This window comes from Orcinus orca, chromosome 1 (assembly GCF_937001465.1).
Source record: "Orcinus orca chromosome 1, mOrcOrc1.1, whole genome shotgun sequence".
Taxonomy (NCBI): Eukaryota; Metazoa; Chordata; class Mammalia; order Artiodactyla; family Delphinidae; genus Orcinus; species Orcinus orca.
This window is the reverse complement of record NC_064559.1, coordinates 47,046,743-47,059,138: the sequence shown is the minus strand read 5'-3', so window position 1 is coordinate 47,059,138 and position 12,396 is coordinate 47,046,743. Positions and strand designations below refer to the sequence as shown.

At 47.4% G+C, this 12,396-nt stretch overlaps 1 protein-coding gene across 4 annotated transcripts in view; it reads left to right on the top strand.

Moving 5' to 3' along the window:
• The window catches only part of C1H1orf21 (chromosome 1 C1orf21 homolog), a 191,755-nt gene that overhangs the window by 154,807 nt on the left and 24,552 nt on the right, over positions 1–12,396 (top strand). For 2 of the 4 annotated variants that reach the window (XR_004486201.2, XM_049704504.1), the window contains one exon: positions 50–848. The exons of the other annotated variants lie outside the window; for them this stretch is intronic. Coding sequence is in view for 1 of the 2 variants with exons in the window: in XM_049704504.1 (XP_049560461.1) it covers positions 50–88 (39 nt within the window). In the remaining variant the exon portion in view is untranslated. Of the gene's footprint in view, positions 1–49; positions 849–12,396 lie in introns of those variants that run through there. 4 annotated transcript variants of the gene reach the window in all.

Sequence of the window (12,396 nt, the reverse complement as noted above, 5' to 3'; positions counted from 1 at the left end):
CTTGCTTTGGATTCTCAGTCACATCTTATTCTTTTCTTTTCCTCTCAAGGGTCGAGATTACTGTTCGGAAGAAGAAGATATCACATAGCACCAATTCTACCACTCAAACTGGGAGCTACTACTGTGTAAATAGGTTACACCCCACGTTGAAATCTTTGCAAAGGTCGGTTCTCTTCAGCGAACAGCACTATAGCAAAAGAAGATCGTTCCATATCGTATGCCCCATTAAATTACAATGTTTCTTAATGAACTTGCAAAGGAATATTGCTAAAAACAAACAAACAAAAAAACTGTTATCGAACTTTCTTTGTTGCTGCTAGTTAAAACTTGTTGCAACTTTTCACTTCTCTCAGTGTCCAGGTCTGCAGCAAAATTCTGCAATTTCACCTTAAAGATACTGTTGGTTTTACAGATGCTCTCCAACCTATTTTCTATAAGATAAGGTAGTGGTGAACTCAGATATCCAACTTCTGTCCTAGACCGGTTCCGCTTCTAAGACAAGCGCCTCCTTCCCTCTCTCCTCCTTCCCTGCCTTCCCCTGAGCAGTCCAAAGCCTTGCTTCTCACTGGCAGTGTCGCGCTTTGGAGAGGGGACGGTTGCTATGGCAAAAGCCTTGTTTCTCTGTGAAGAAGAAGTAGAAACGCTGTTGTCGATTAAAAGCATGTTGTGACATGACTCCTGGAAGTGACATAGGAGCGAACGGCAGGTGGTTTCATTTCCTGGGTCTCTTAATCAAAGATCAAGCTTGCAGCGTCAGTTTTGCTCCGATGCAGACGGAAGTGTGATCACAATCATTTTGAATCCCTCTTGCCTACTTTTTTTTCTAAGAAAATAAACATTTTACTGTTTTTATGTTTCCTTGTCTTCTCCCATTCATCCAGCTCAGTGTTTTATGATGATCCTGGGTGCGGAAGACGAGCCCTCCTTAGCAATGACTCCTCAGTGGCTCCCTACCGTCCCATTTATAACCCACCAAGCATTCGCAGTGCTGACAGTGGTCAGAGGAGGCAAGGGGACGTCCCACGGCTTTTTAGGAGGGCCTGAAACCACCCTGTTAGCTTTCATCCTGTTAGCAAATAAACCACCCTACTTCCCTTCAAAATGGCACGTGGGCCTTGCCACTTCCTTTCCCTTACTTGCAGCACTGGATGGTGTGGTGAAAAGCGTTTGCCGACTAGAAAACTTAGTACATGGACACTGGTGATGATATTCGGAGATGCGAGAGCCAAAGCCCCGGGCAGTCGTGGGGAACATGAACTGTGGGTTTGGTAGAGTTTATTTTTCCATATTCTATGAAGAGAATGGTCTCTTCTCAAAGACAGAAATAATATTTTTAACAAATGTTGTCACAAGTAAATAGCAATCAAAAGGAGAAAATAACTTTTGTATTTTTTTAACACGTTCGATAGCTTTGACGAGGGTTCTCTTTGTTACTTTCAGGGGAGGGCACCCTATTCAGTGCCACGCCAGCAGTCCAGGTGTGGGTTTGGCCCACAAAAAGAAACACAGCAAAAGCACTGTGTGTTTCTCTGTTTGCAGGGTTGTGGACGCGAAAGGCCTCAGCGTCAGCCACACTGCCACCCTCCGAAGGTGGGTAGTTAATACGCTCTGGGTAGTTGAGAGATCACCTGCCACAGAACAGAATAAGAAGCTTAGTGTGTTCTTGCTGTGAAGATGAGCCTTGACCTGAAAATCCATCCACGGAGCTGGTGGCACCAGTAACGTGTTCAGGGGGAGATTCCTTATCTCCTTTTAGACCCGGCACACACCAAAAGTGAGAGGAAGGAAACTCAGTCAGGCACTAGAGAAAATGGACTCAAACGTTAGCAACAAAAGCCCTTCCTTCTTTCAGCCGGCAGCAGCAGCTATTTGGGGGGAGCAGCTGTGGTTGTTACATAAATAGAGACGCAGCCAAAATTTCAGGCTTTTTATCCAGCTTCGAGCAGAAAAAACGCAGGGAGAGTTCGAGTCGCCTAGGGTTTTATGTCCCCTCCTTTTCTATGGTTTTTGGCCAAGTGACTAAAATAGTTTTCCCCAACTGTAAACGAACTGCCAAGCCCCACCTTAAACTTGTGCGCCAGTGACTTGTTCACTGTTCTGAGGGTGACCTTTTCCCGAGATTCCTTGTTCTTACCCAGCAAGAATGAAGCAAACACTAAATGTCTTCCATTTCGCTCCTCTATTTGGTATCTCAGATAGTGTCTTCCCAGAAAATCACCACCTTCCACGTGGAGATGAAACAGGCTCACATCATTTTTCTCACGGTCACGTTTAACATTTTGACATGATACACATGTACAACAGAACCACGTGTCTCTGGGGAATCTGATTTTGGGGGGTTTCGTGAAACCTGAAGTGTTGTGCCCGTGAGCCAGTGGCTTTTCACCTGGAGTTCTGTCTCCCGGGTTTAACACGGGGTACCTCTTTGATGGGCAAAAGTGATGTCATCTGCAGACACATTCGGTACATCTAGAAACAGATCTGAGAAATGGGGTGACGGAGCCAGTTGGACGGAGCCAAGCGAAATACTTGACTATGTTAGCAACGCTCAAAACTGTCTGTTTTCCATTTGTTGGTTTTAATCATAAAATTGTCAAGGGATCTGTGTTTGTACTTTATTTTTTTATGCCTTCTGAAAAGGTCTAATGCAAAAACATTTGCCTTTTTTTTTCCCCTGTGTATCTGAACATTAAGCCCGTTGTCTCAGATACAGTGAAAGAATAATCCAGAAGCTGGTGCTCCTGCTGGCTGTCATCTCTGAGGACTCAGGGAGATGAAGGAAGGAGGGAGGGAAATGGTCTGGCGGATGGAGGTATAGAAAAAGAATGAGAAACGGGCCGAGAAGCATTTAGGACAGAGAAGGGCGATGGCTGTGTGCCCGGTGCGATTCAAAATCCAGCTGCTTTAGCGGCCAGTGGGTGGGGCAGACTGTAGGCAAGATTTACAGCTAGATTACACACGCCTTATGGGCTCTGAGTTGTAGAATTGTACAAGTTCAGCAGTATGTGCGTAGCTTTCTTTTGGTTGGCAGAGATTCAGGATCACGGAGTACTGCTGTCATAATTGAATGCGTGTTTGTTACTGGCAGAGAACCCTGAAAGAGGCTTTTACCTCACGGTGCCTCCTAGCCCCAGGCTGGAGCGTAGGGTGGTGTTACGGTCTATTTAGGACAAAGAAGGTACAAAGTCTGGAGACAGAAAACTAGGTCGGCCCTCAGACATAGCAGTGGCCACCCACCAGCCTGCTGGGAGACAGGTCTCTCCCCGTCTGCAGTGCCCAGGGTCTGAGACGGAGCTTTGATGCCCCGATTGAGGAGCCTCGGCTCCTCAGTCCTCCGTGCTGGTGCCAGCCTCCTGCACCTCCGTGTCAGGGGCTCACCCAGGGTCAGAAGCGGCCAGAGCTGCAACCTGACAGCCCCCGGGAGCGGGTCCAGGGATGATGACGCCCCCCTTTCGGTCCCAGTTTGAGTTATAACTTTGTCTCCCTCACAGTCTCGTTGAGACTTATTTTCTCTTAGGGCCACACTCTCCCCATAAGCCTGCTAAGAACGGAGGTTATACCTCCTATGCAGTTTACCTCAGCAGCCCATGAGGCCCGTTGGCATATTGATTACACGTCCTGCTTAGACACTGGGCAAGAATTTAAAAGCGTTTCCATGTCTATTGGTCTTGTCAGTATCATAGGAAGAAAATTTATCAAATTCTTAATCTAGGAAAATACTGACTCTGAATCCTGGACTCCGGGACTCTGATATATTTTTTATGAAAGGCAAAACAATTGGTATCTAAGGCTCTCTCCTTCCTCCTCCCAACTCCCTCATAAAAAAAAAGGTATCAGATTGCACTCTATAATTTTACATAAAATCTGCCCTGCATGCTTTTCCCCCGGAAGACACGCTCAGGGCTTTATTTCTTTGTACGTCTCAGAAATTAAACTTTTTGCTAAGTTTTGCTTAAAACCCTAGTAGAAGAATAAGGCCTGGTTGGGGACAGGGACTATATATTTAAGGGCATAATGAAAGGGTGGCTCGAAGCAAGAACATGGCTTCTCAATGTCATGGGTGGATTACTGGACCTCCCCACCTCCACTCCCGGCGCTTGTATAAAGCCGGGTGAGGCAATTGGCTTCCACCCTGCAAATATGTCCCTGCCGTAGACCTTTGGAATTTCATGGATAAGGTCTATGAATTGCCTTTTACCAATGAATGGACATGTTTTTCCAAGGGGGAAAAAAGTGCCCTTGACTTCAGTCACCTTTTTGTATGTCTCTGGAAGAGGGTCGAAAGCTGTGGAAGGAAATGAGGATTGTGGGTAAACAGATTTACTCTTGTGACAGACCTTAGGACTCACTCACTAGCTATGCCATGCTTTTCAGAAGACTCTTGTACCTTATCTGGGATCTAATCTAATCTCGGGGAAAGAGGAAAAGGAACGAACATTTATTTTTTAAACTCACTCTGTGTCAGATACTGTGCTAGGCATTTTTATAATTGTCTTGTCACAATAATCCTGGGAAATGAATTTATTACCCCCGTGTTCTTAGTTGTGTATCTTAAGTGTAGAATTCATATATCCAACATAAATGGCCGTGTTGAGAGAAGGAAAGATGGCACTCAAGTGTTTTCCTAATTTTTTTTATTACTACTATGCCCTTTGCAACGCGACACTGTGAAAACAACCCTTTGGGGGCATCTCCCTTTTCCAGAATCTCTCCTTGGCTCACCACCAGCTTGGTTTCCTCATGGGGAGTGTTTTACTTGGCCTTCCTATATCTGATAAGCTACACACAAACCAGGAGAGGCTAGCAGGGTGTTAGTGCCCAGAAGGGAACGGCTTTGGGATTTTAGGCGCATATCTCTTTCCTTGGAATCCTTTCCGCACGTGGAAAAGGAGGCTGGTATCTGCAGTTAGGTATCAGATGTGACCAGAACAGGCTTTTGAGTACTCTGATTTCTTTCCTGGGTCCCAAGGCTTGTTTCATTCCAGGATGCATCTTTTTAAGGTGAAAAACCTTAACCTCCGGAGAAGTTTAGGAGAATCTGATCTCCAAAGGTGGAGGAAAGACAATGCCTGGACCGTTAACTTGAAATCCTTTCTTGTGAGCTAGGGTTTGACATCTCTTTTTGATCTTTGGACTGGGGCCTCTGTATTTTCCAGGCTAGTTTAAGCATTGAAACTAGATGTGAATCTCTTTCAAGACCTTAAATGTTTTAGATAGTCAGGTAGTGACTTGGATAGGCATTTAACTAATTTGTTCCAAGGTCAGAAGAGCCCAAGAATTCCCCAGTTTCTCTCTTTGCTTCTAAAGGCACAACCTCTAAAGAAGATGACTCATGTCTCCATGGCAACTGTTAAAGGTGCTGCCTAGAGGGGACCCGCCTCTGCCCTCACTTACTTAGCCTGAAAGGATCAAGAGAATTTCCTGTGTCAAGGGGGTGCTATGTCCAGTTTTCTTATGAAAACAGTTGCCAAGATTCCTGCCTCTTTCTAACATGGTAGCTGTCAAATTCCTTCAAGATGATGTAGGAAATGGCTCTTATCTCTTCGAAGCCAGAGAAATTGCTTTAATTCACCAAGACTCACCCCTAAACCAAAGGCCCTATTCTAATACTGTCTTCCCTCTCTACTCTGAATTCTCCCTTCTTTCCTTTCCAGGGGTTGTTTTTAGCCCAAGGCATTGCATCTGATTGGGTAAGACTTAGAGGCAGTAAAAAGAACACCCTGAACTCAGCCAGAACTGCCTTAGGGTCCCTAGGGTTGAGAATAACTCTAGAACCTCGGAGACCCCTGGGCTTAGACCCAGAAGTGATAGAACAGCCCCTGGTTTCTGGCATTTCAGTCCAGATCTTCAGGGACTGTTCTCTCTTGACAGTCAAGTGAGCAAGGGAAGTTTCGCAGTAGATTGCAAGCCAGCTTTTCTGTATCTATTTTCCTAGAGCAGAACAAGGCAGCTGCCTTATAGGACTCTAAATTTGGATCAATTTCCTAACACACACACACCCCACAGAAAGATACATGGAGAAAAAATATATAACTACTTTATCATTGAAGTACTTCAAGGAAGAGCTGCATTTTGCCGTATTGTAATCTCTAAGATAACGCCTAGGAAAGCATTAGTGTAATTATAATAATACCAAACTAGGAAAACCTGGTGATCACTCTCACGAAAGTTTGAATTAGACTCGAATAGGAGGATGAAGGTCTGCTGGTCGTCTGGTCTTGTGCCCTCTCTGTGCCAGGATGCCTGCCACTAGCATCTTTCACTCACCTGGGCTTTAACCTGGACTGTGGCAGCCTTTCCCAACCCCAGGCACATATAGGACCCATCCCTCAGGACACGTGCCAGGTCTCGCCATATACCCCAGCATTTCTCACACACTCTCCCACGCAGCCAGTATGTCCCTGACTGTAGCACTTCAGCAGCTCCACTGGGACACCAGCGGCTGGGGTTGGGGCCCCTTCGTCTAGGTTGGCCCAGAGGTAACATTTTTAGCATTGCCTCTTCCAGTGTCGGGGACTCACTCATTCAACAGATTATATGGAGCACCTAGTATACTCCAGGCACTGAGCTAATCCCCAGCAATACACGGTTGACCCGAGCCCAGCTCCCGCCCTCAAGGAGCCCACCGTTAGTGGGGCAGACAGTGTGGGAAGTGCACTGTAGGGAATTACTGGGTGCCGCGGGAGGCTCTCAGAGGGGCAGCCGCCCAGCTTTGGAAATCGGGGGCTTCCTAAAAGAGGGGACATCAAAGCTCAAGGTTGTCAGAGGCCTGAGGGAGAGCATTGCAAGGGGCCTTCCAGGCTGAGGGGACAGCATGGGACTCAGCCAAAGGAGGGACAGTGTGGGTTGTCAGGGCCTGTGTGCAGAGAAGCAGCTGGCGCTAGGAGTTGAGGAGGGAGAAGAGAGGGATGTGGCCAGGGCAATCAGTGACCCAGCCCAGGGGGCATAAAGAGAGCTGTAGGTGATGCTCTGCCCCCTCTGAAGCCCACTGCCGAGGCCACCCAGAGAGGTAAGTGTGAACCCCGTCAGGACCAGAAGTTCCCTCCGTGCTGTGGAGGTACACAGCTTCTTGCCGAGATGATTTACTCCTGTGTATCCTCCACCCCGGCCCCAGCTCTTTGTCCTCTCCCCCAGAGCTGTTTGATTTCAAGAGCTTTAACCTGGGCTGGATTTAGAGACATACAGGGGACAGCTCTGGGTCATCCTGACCTGGCTGTAGAACCAGCAAGGCTAAAAATACCTCTAGGGAACAGGCCAGCCTAGACCCCGGGATGAGGGTGCACCCTAAGATAAATACACGGGAAGCCGCCTAGGGCTTCCCAGCTCGGGATGTGAGGTCTTCATTCATTCTACCAAAGGGCAGCCTCCCTTGGACAGCCTTTCCCCGGGTTGGGTCATACCTGGTGGCCGAGCCTCTGCTGTGTCTGCAGTGTGCACCTGTGTCCTGCCAAAGAAAGGGGAATTAAAAAACGAAAACAAAAAAGCACACATGGTTTGTGTGCACATGGAAAATACCCGCAAGCCTAGACAGCTGCCGTGAGCCTTGTGGGGACGGGGAGGCCCCTGGAGCCCCGCGCTCTTTGGGAGTGACGCAGGGAAGGCTCAGAGACAGCAGACAGAGTCTCTCTGTGCAGACAGCTCGCGGTGCCAAAGAACCTATTCAGGGCTCAGAGCATTGGGTTTCTCTTCCCTTTGCCCCCAGACAAATAATTAGAAACTTTATAAGGAGAAGAAAAAGAATTAGATGAATCAAAATACCAGCTGTGAGGCAGCATGGTTGCTAGAAACTCAGGAAAAGGCCACAATAGGTAACATAATTTCCTTGAGAAGTTGGAGGCACTGGGGGCTGAAGGCAGTTTTCCTAGCTGAGGGGCTCAGGTCTCCTGACCCCAGAGGGCCCTGAGGACGGCTTGGGGCTCACCTATTGGCTCACCTATTTTGCAAGACCTCCGCACCTGCCCTCCTGGGTGCAGCCTGGCATATTCACTAGCCATCTGGACCCTTGGAAAGACTGTCGCTCAAACACCTACTCTTTTCCCAGATATTCCTCTGGCTCCTTACTGAGCAATTTCTGATTCTGTGTCTTGTGGTTCCCACGCGACTATCCCACCAGCCTAGACGTTTTCATTAGAATTCGGCCTGTAGTAATCACGATGCTGGAAACTGACAGAATATTTGGCCTCAAATACACCTACTTTAAAATGAAGGTCCTGGAAGGTCCCCTTGGTCGGGGTGTGGTCATGGAATACGGCCAGGTTTGCCTTAGGGCACCCTCTCCCCATTGTCTGCCCTGGTCCAGTTCCCTCTCCATCACCAGGAAGAGATCAAAATCTTCCCTGCCAGGTGTCAGTGGCTGTGTATTTGCTCTTCCCAAGGGCATCTGTGTTTTATTTAGGATAAGGCGTTACATTCAAGGAAAATCTAGCGGCAGGATCAGGAGACATCAGCTCTCATTCAGGTCTGGGAGATGATCTTGAGGCGTTGCTCTTCTGAGCACCTGCAGAGCCTTCCTCAGGTGGGCGTGGGAGCCCCGCAGGGAAGCCTGCCCAGCCCTCCACATGCACGTGAATTCTGTAAAGCCGTGGGTGCCCATCTGTTTGGACCACACGTGCCTGTCAGCAAAAACCTTGTGAGATGCATCCCCCCCGTATGTTTATTAATTTAAAGTATATATTCATATACTTCTGTACTAAAACATTAGGCACATTTTTTAAAGCGCACAACATAAAAATTTTTAAAGAGTAAGATACAAAATATTATAGACAGAGGTTCTGGTATTTTCACTCTGAAGCCCTGAGGGTTTGGGTGCCCCCTATGTGTGCACAGCCACTTTGGACATCAACCACCATTTCAAGAGCAAATCCTCACACCTTGATGGCATCCATCCCAAACTACTGTGCTGGCACGTGGCCTGAAGAATAGGAAGGTCTTAAAGCAAAATCCCCAGGAGATTGTAATCTGGGAGACAGGGCAAGCAAACTCTCAAATAGCATAAACTTAAACAATTCAAAACCCCATCCGACAGGAGAGCGGACTCCCTAGGCAGTAGTGGCTGTAGGTGCTAAGAAAAGATCAGGTACACTGTACAGAGCCATGGGGTTGCTCATATTCCCTCTCTGGGTCTCCAGAAAAGGACATTTGGCAATATCCCCAGCTCTCTCATGATTGGAATTGTTTGAACCCTCAAAGTTCTTCAGTAGTACTATTATTCCCCACAGCACCAGTGGGTCCACGTCGCTTGAATATTATTTTTGATTTGACCACCAAGATATGATGATGATTCTGTTTCATTTGAAAAGGGTCTGAGAAAGTATACAGGTCTAATTATATATATACATATTTATACATGTGTATTTTTGTTTATTGTTACATTTTGACATTGGACTTTCTATTAAATAATTTTTAACAGATGACCTGGCTTTGTTCTCTTTTGTGCCTTTCTTTCTCCCTGGATCTCAGGGAAGGGGCTGTTATACATGTCTGCAAAAGATCTTGGGGCCTTCCTGTCCCTCTACTCTTCTGTCTTCTTCCCTACTGTGTGTACGTAAGTTCAAGTTCTGTTTTTACAGGAGATGTACTACCTCAAGCACCCACTTGGAAAGCCCCCAACCTTGTTTTCATTGCCTCCAACTTTCAGGGACAGCCCACTCAGCTGTCCCATCAGCTTTCAGGGACTGTCCCATCAGCTTTCAGGGACAGTCCCATCAGCTTCTGCAAATTCATAAATTCATAGATTTGATGAAGTTGCAAAAGAGAGCAAGGACAAAAAATGATGCCATGAGCCTTTCAAATCTCTTGTACACCCCTTTCCCTCCACCACACACACACACACACACACACACACACACAGTCCTAGATGTGAGACCTTGGACAAGTTACTTAACCTTCCTGAACCTACTTGAAAACAATACTTTTCTCATAGGTTTGATTTGAGGAGATCCCATAGTAAATGCTCAGTAAACAACCACCCACTTCCCAAAGGCACTCATTCAGCCAGCTGACATTTGTTAATTGCACAGTGTATGCCGGGCACTGGGGTCTCCCAAGTAGGGGGTCAGGGATGTGAGGAATTAAAGAATTCCCCTCTCTCCAAAGTCAGATGCAGGGGGAGCAGTATGAAAAATGAGGTATGTGCCTTAGAGTTTCTCTCGTTCCCCACCCTCAAACTCCATGACTATCTGGCACATTCTGGACGCTGAAAACAATTGATTCTCCCACTACGCTCGCCTTCCAGGATCTACCAGAGAGAAACACACACACACATAGTCTCAAAGCATGAAGCCAAAAGCAGTTTCTCTTGGCTCTGTCTTCCCTGTAGCATCAGCCTGTTCGCCTCTGACAGGTTGTCAAACAAGGCAAAAGCCCAGGCTTCTGCCCAGAGGAAACGTGGGACCCAAGCTTGTTCTTTCCAAAACAGTAAGCCTGTTTCTCCCTGCAGAAGCTCGCTTGAAATCACAAGGCCAGCCAAGCTTGAAGGGTTTCCTAACCCCACCTCACTCCCGACTGCACCCCACACACATACACACATGCTGGTCCCCCGTAGCCCTGATTGGGAACTTTGGGAGCTTACTTTAATCTCAAGCCACAGAGAAGTCAAGCTGCAGAGAAGACCGCAGGACTGCCCCTCGTGTCCGCTCCCCAGGCTCTTGTAAGCAAGGTCAGCGTCCAGTCCACTGGTCGTAGCTGGACTGAAGCCTGCACGTGGTTGCCTGGAGTTCTCTTACTTGGAAGCGGGAGTGGCGGGAAGTGACACATGAGTGATGGAGGGAAGAGGAAGACTGATTGGATAAAGGCTCATCAACAAATTGGAGGGAAAGGAGTGAAACGAGACCACAAGTGCTCACACTCAGCCTGGCCCAGCAGATGGCTGTAGAGGATGGGAGCTTCTCCTCAGGGGTCTCCCGGCCACCATCACCCCTGCCACGGGCACTGCCCACCCACCATTTCCATCCCGAAAGCTCAAAGTCATCTGGTGAGGAACATGAAGTTTTAACTCACTAGAGTCACATCATGTTACCCACTCTCTGACAGAACCCAGCTTCCATTGGCCACTGCTCTTAGCCGGGTCCTCACCCTATACTACCCTGCCATGTTTATTTTCCTACTCTGGTTCCTTCTCTCCCCTCAGGAAAATTCTCCCATTTCTCCTTATTACAGAAGATTGAACTTCCTTTGAGGTCCAGTTAAAACTGACCACTTGTATGAGACCTCGTCTTATGGCCCAAGACATGCCAATCTTTCCTGCCAAAGAACTTCCCTTTCAGCAGAGGCCAGGTGTTGGTGGGGGGTAGAAGCCCTGAGAGGCCTGAGCCACAGAGAGTTGTGGTGTAAGACTAGGTCTCCAAGTGTAAGGTGAGGCCTAGAAACCAGGTCAAGTTCAAACACTAAGAGCCGAGTTGCCGGTACTGAGGAAGGGTGAGCCCATGGCAGAGCCCGGAGCAGGCAGGTAGCAGGTCTGAACGCTGTGATGGTCATGGAGGGAGTATTCAGGGAGAGAGTGGAGTGGAGCATCTGTGTGCAAGGAGATGCGTAAAATAAATAAGCAACAAAGAGATAATGTACAGCACAGGGAATTATACCCATTATCTTGTAATAACATAATGGAGTATAATCTGCAAAAACACTGAATCACTATGCTGTACACCTGACACCAATACAATATTGTAAATCAACTATACTTCAAAAGGAAGAGAAAGGAAGGAAGGAAAGACAGGTAGAGAAAGGGAGGGAGGGAGGGAGGAAGGAAGATGTGCACCAAACTATACATTACAAACAATGTTGTAGCATTATTTCTAACGGAAAAACAGAATGCACTCTTAATGCCCATCAAAAAAGAGAATGGATACAGGCTTCCCTGGTGGTGCAGTGGTTGAGAGTCCGCCTGCCGATGCAGGGGACATGGGTTCGTGCCCCGGTCCGGGAAGATCCCACATGCCGTGGAGCGGCTGGGCCCGTGAGCCATGGCCGCTGAGCCTGCGCGTCCGGAGGCTGTGCTCCCCAATGGGAGAGCGGGAGAGGCCACAACAGTGAGAGGCCCGCATACCACAAAAAAAAAAAAAGAATGGATAAACAATAGTTTAGTTAATTTTGTATCAACATGAATAAACCTCAAAAACAGAGCAGTGAGTGGAAAACATGCAGAGGATACAGTATGATACCCCTCATATAAAGTTTGAAAGCTTTCAAAATCGTATCATATATTGTGCATGAATGCCCTACGTGTATAGTAACGTGCATAGGAAAACATACATGGGGAAGACAAATACCAATTTCAAGAAAGGGAGGAGGGAGGGAGGACGGGAAGTGGCACAGGGGAGGGTTAACAATGTCTCAGTCTTTTAAAAAATTAACTGAAGCAGATATGGGGAAATAGGGTGTGTGTTTGGAAAATATTCC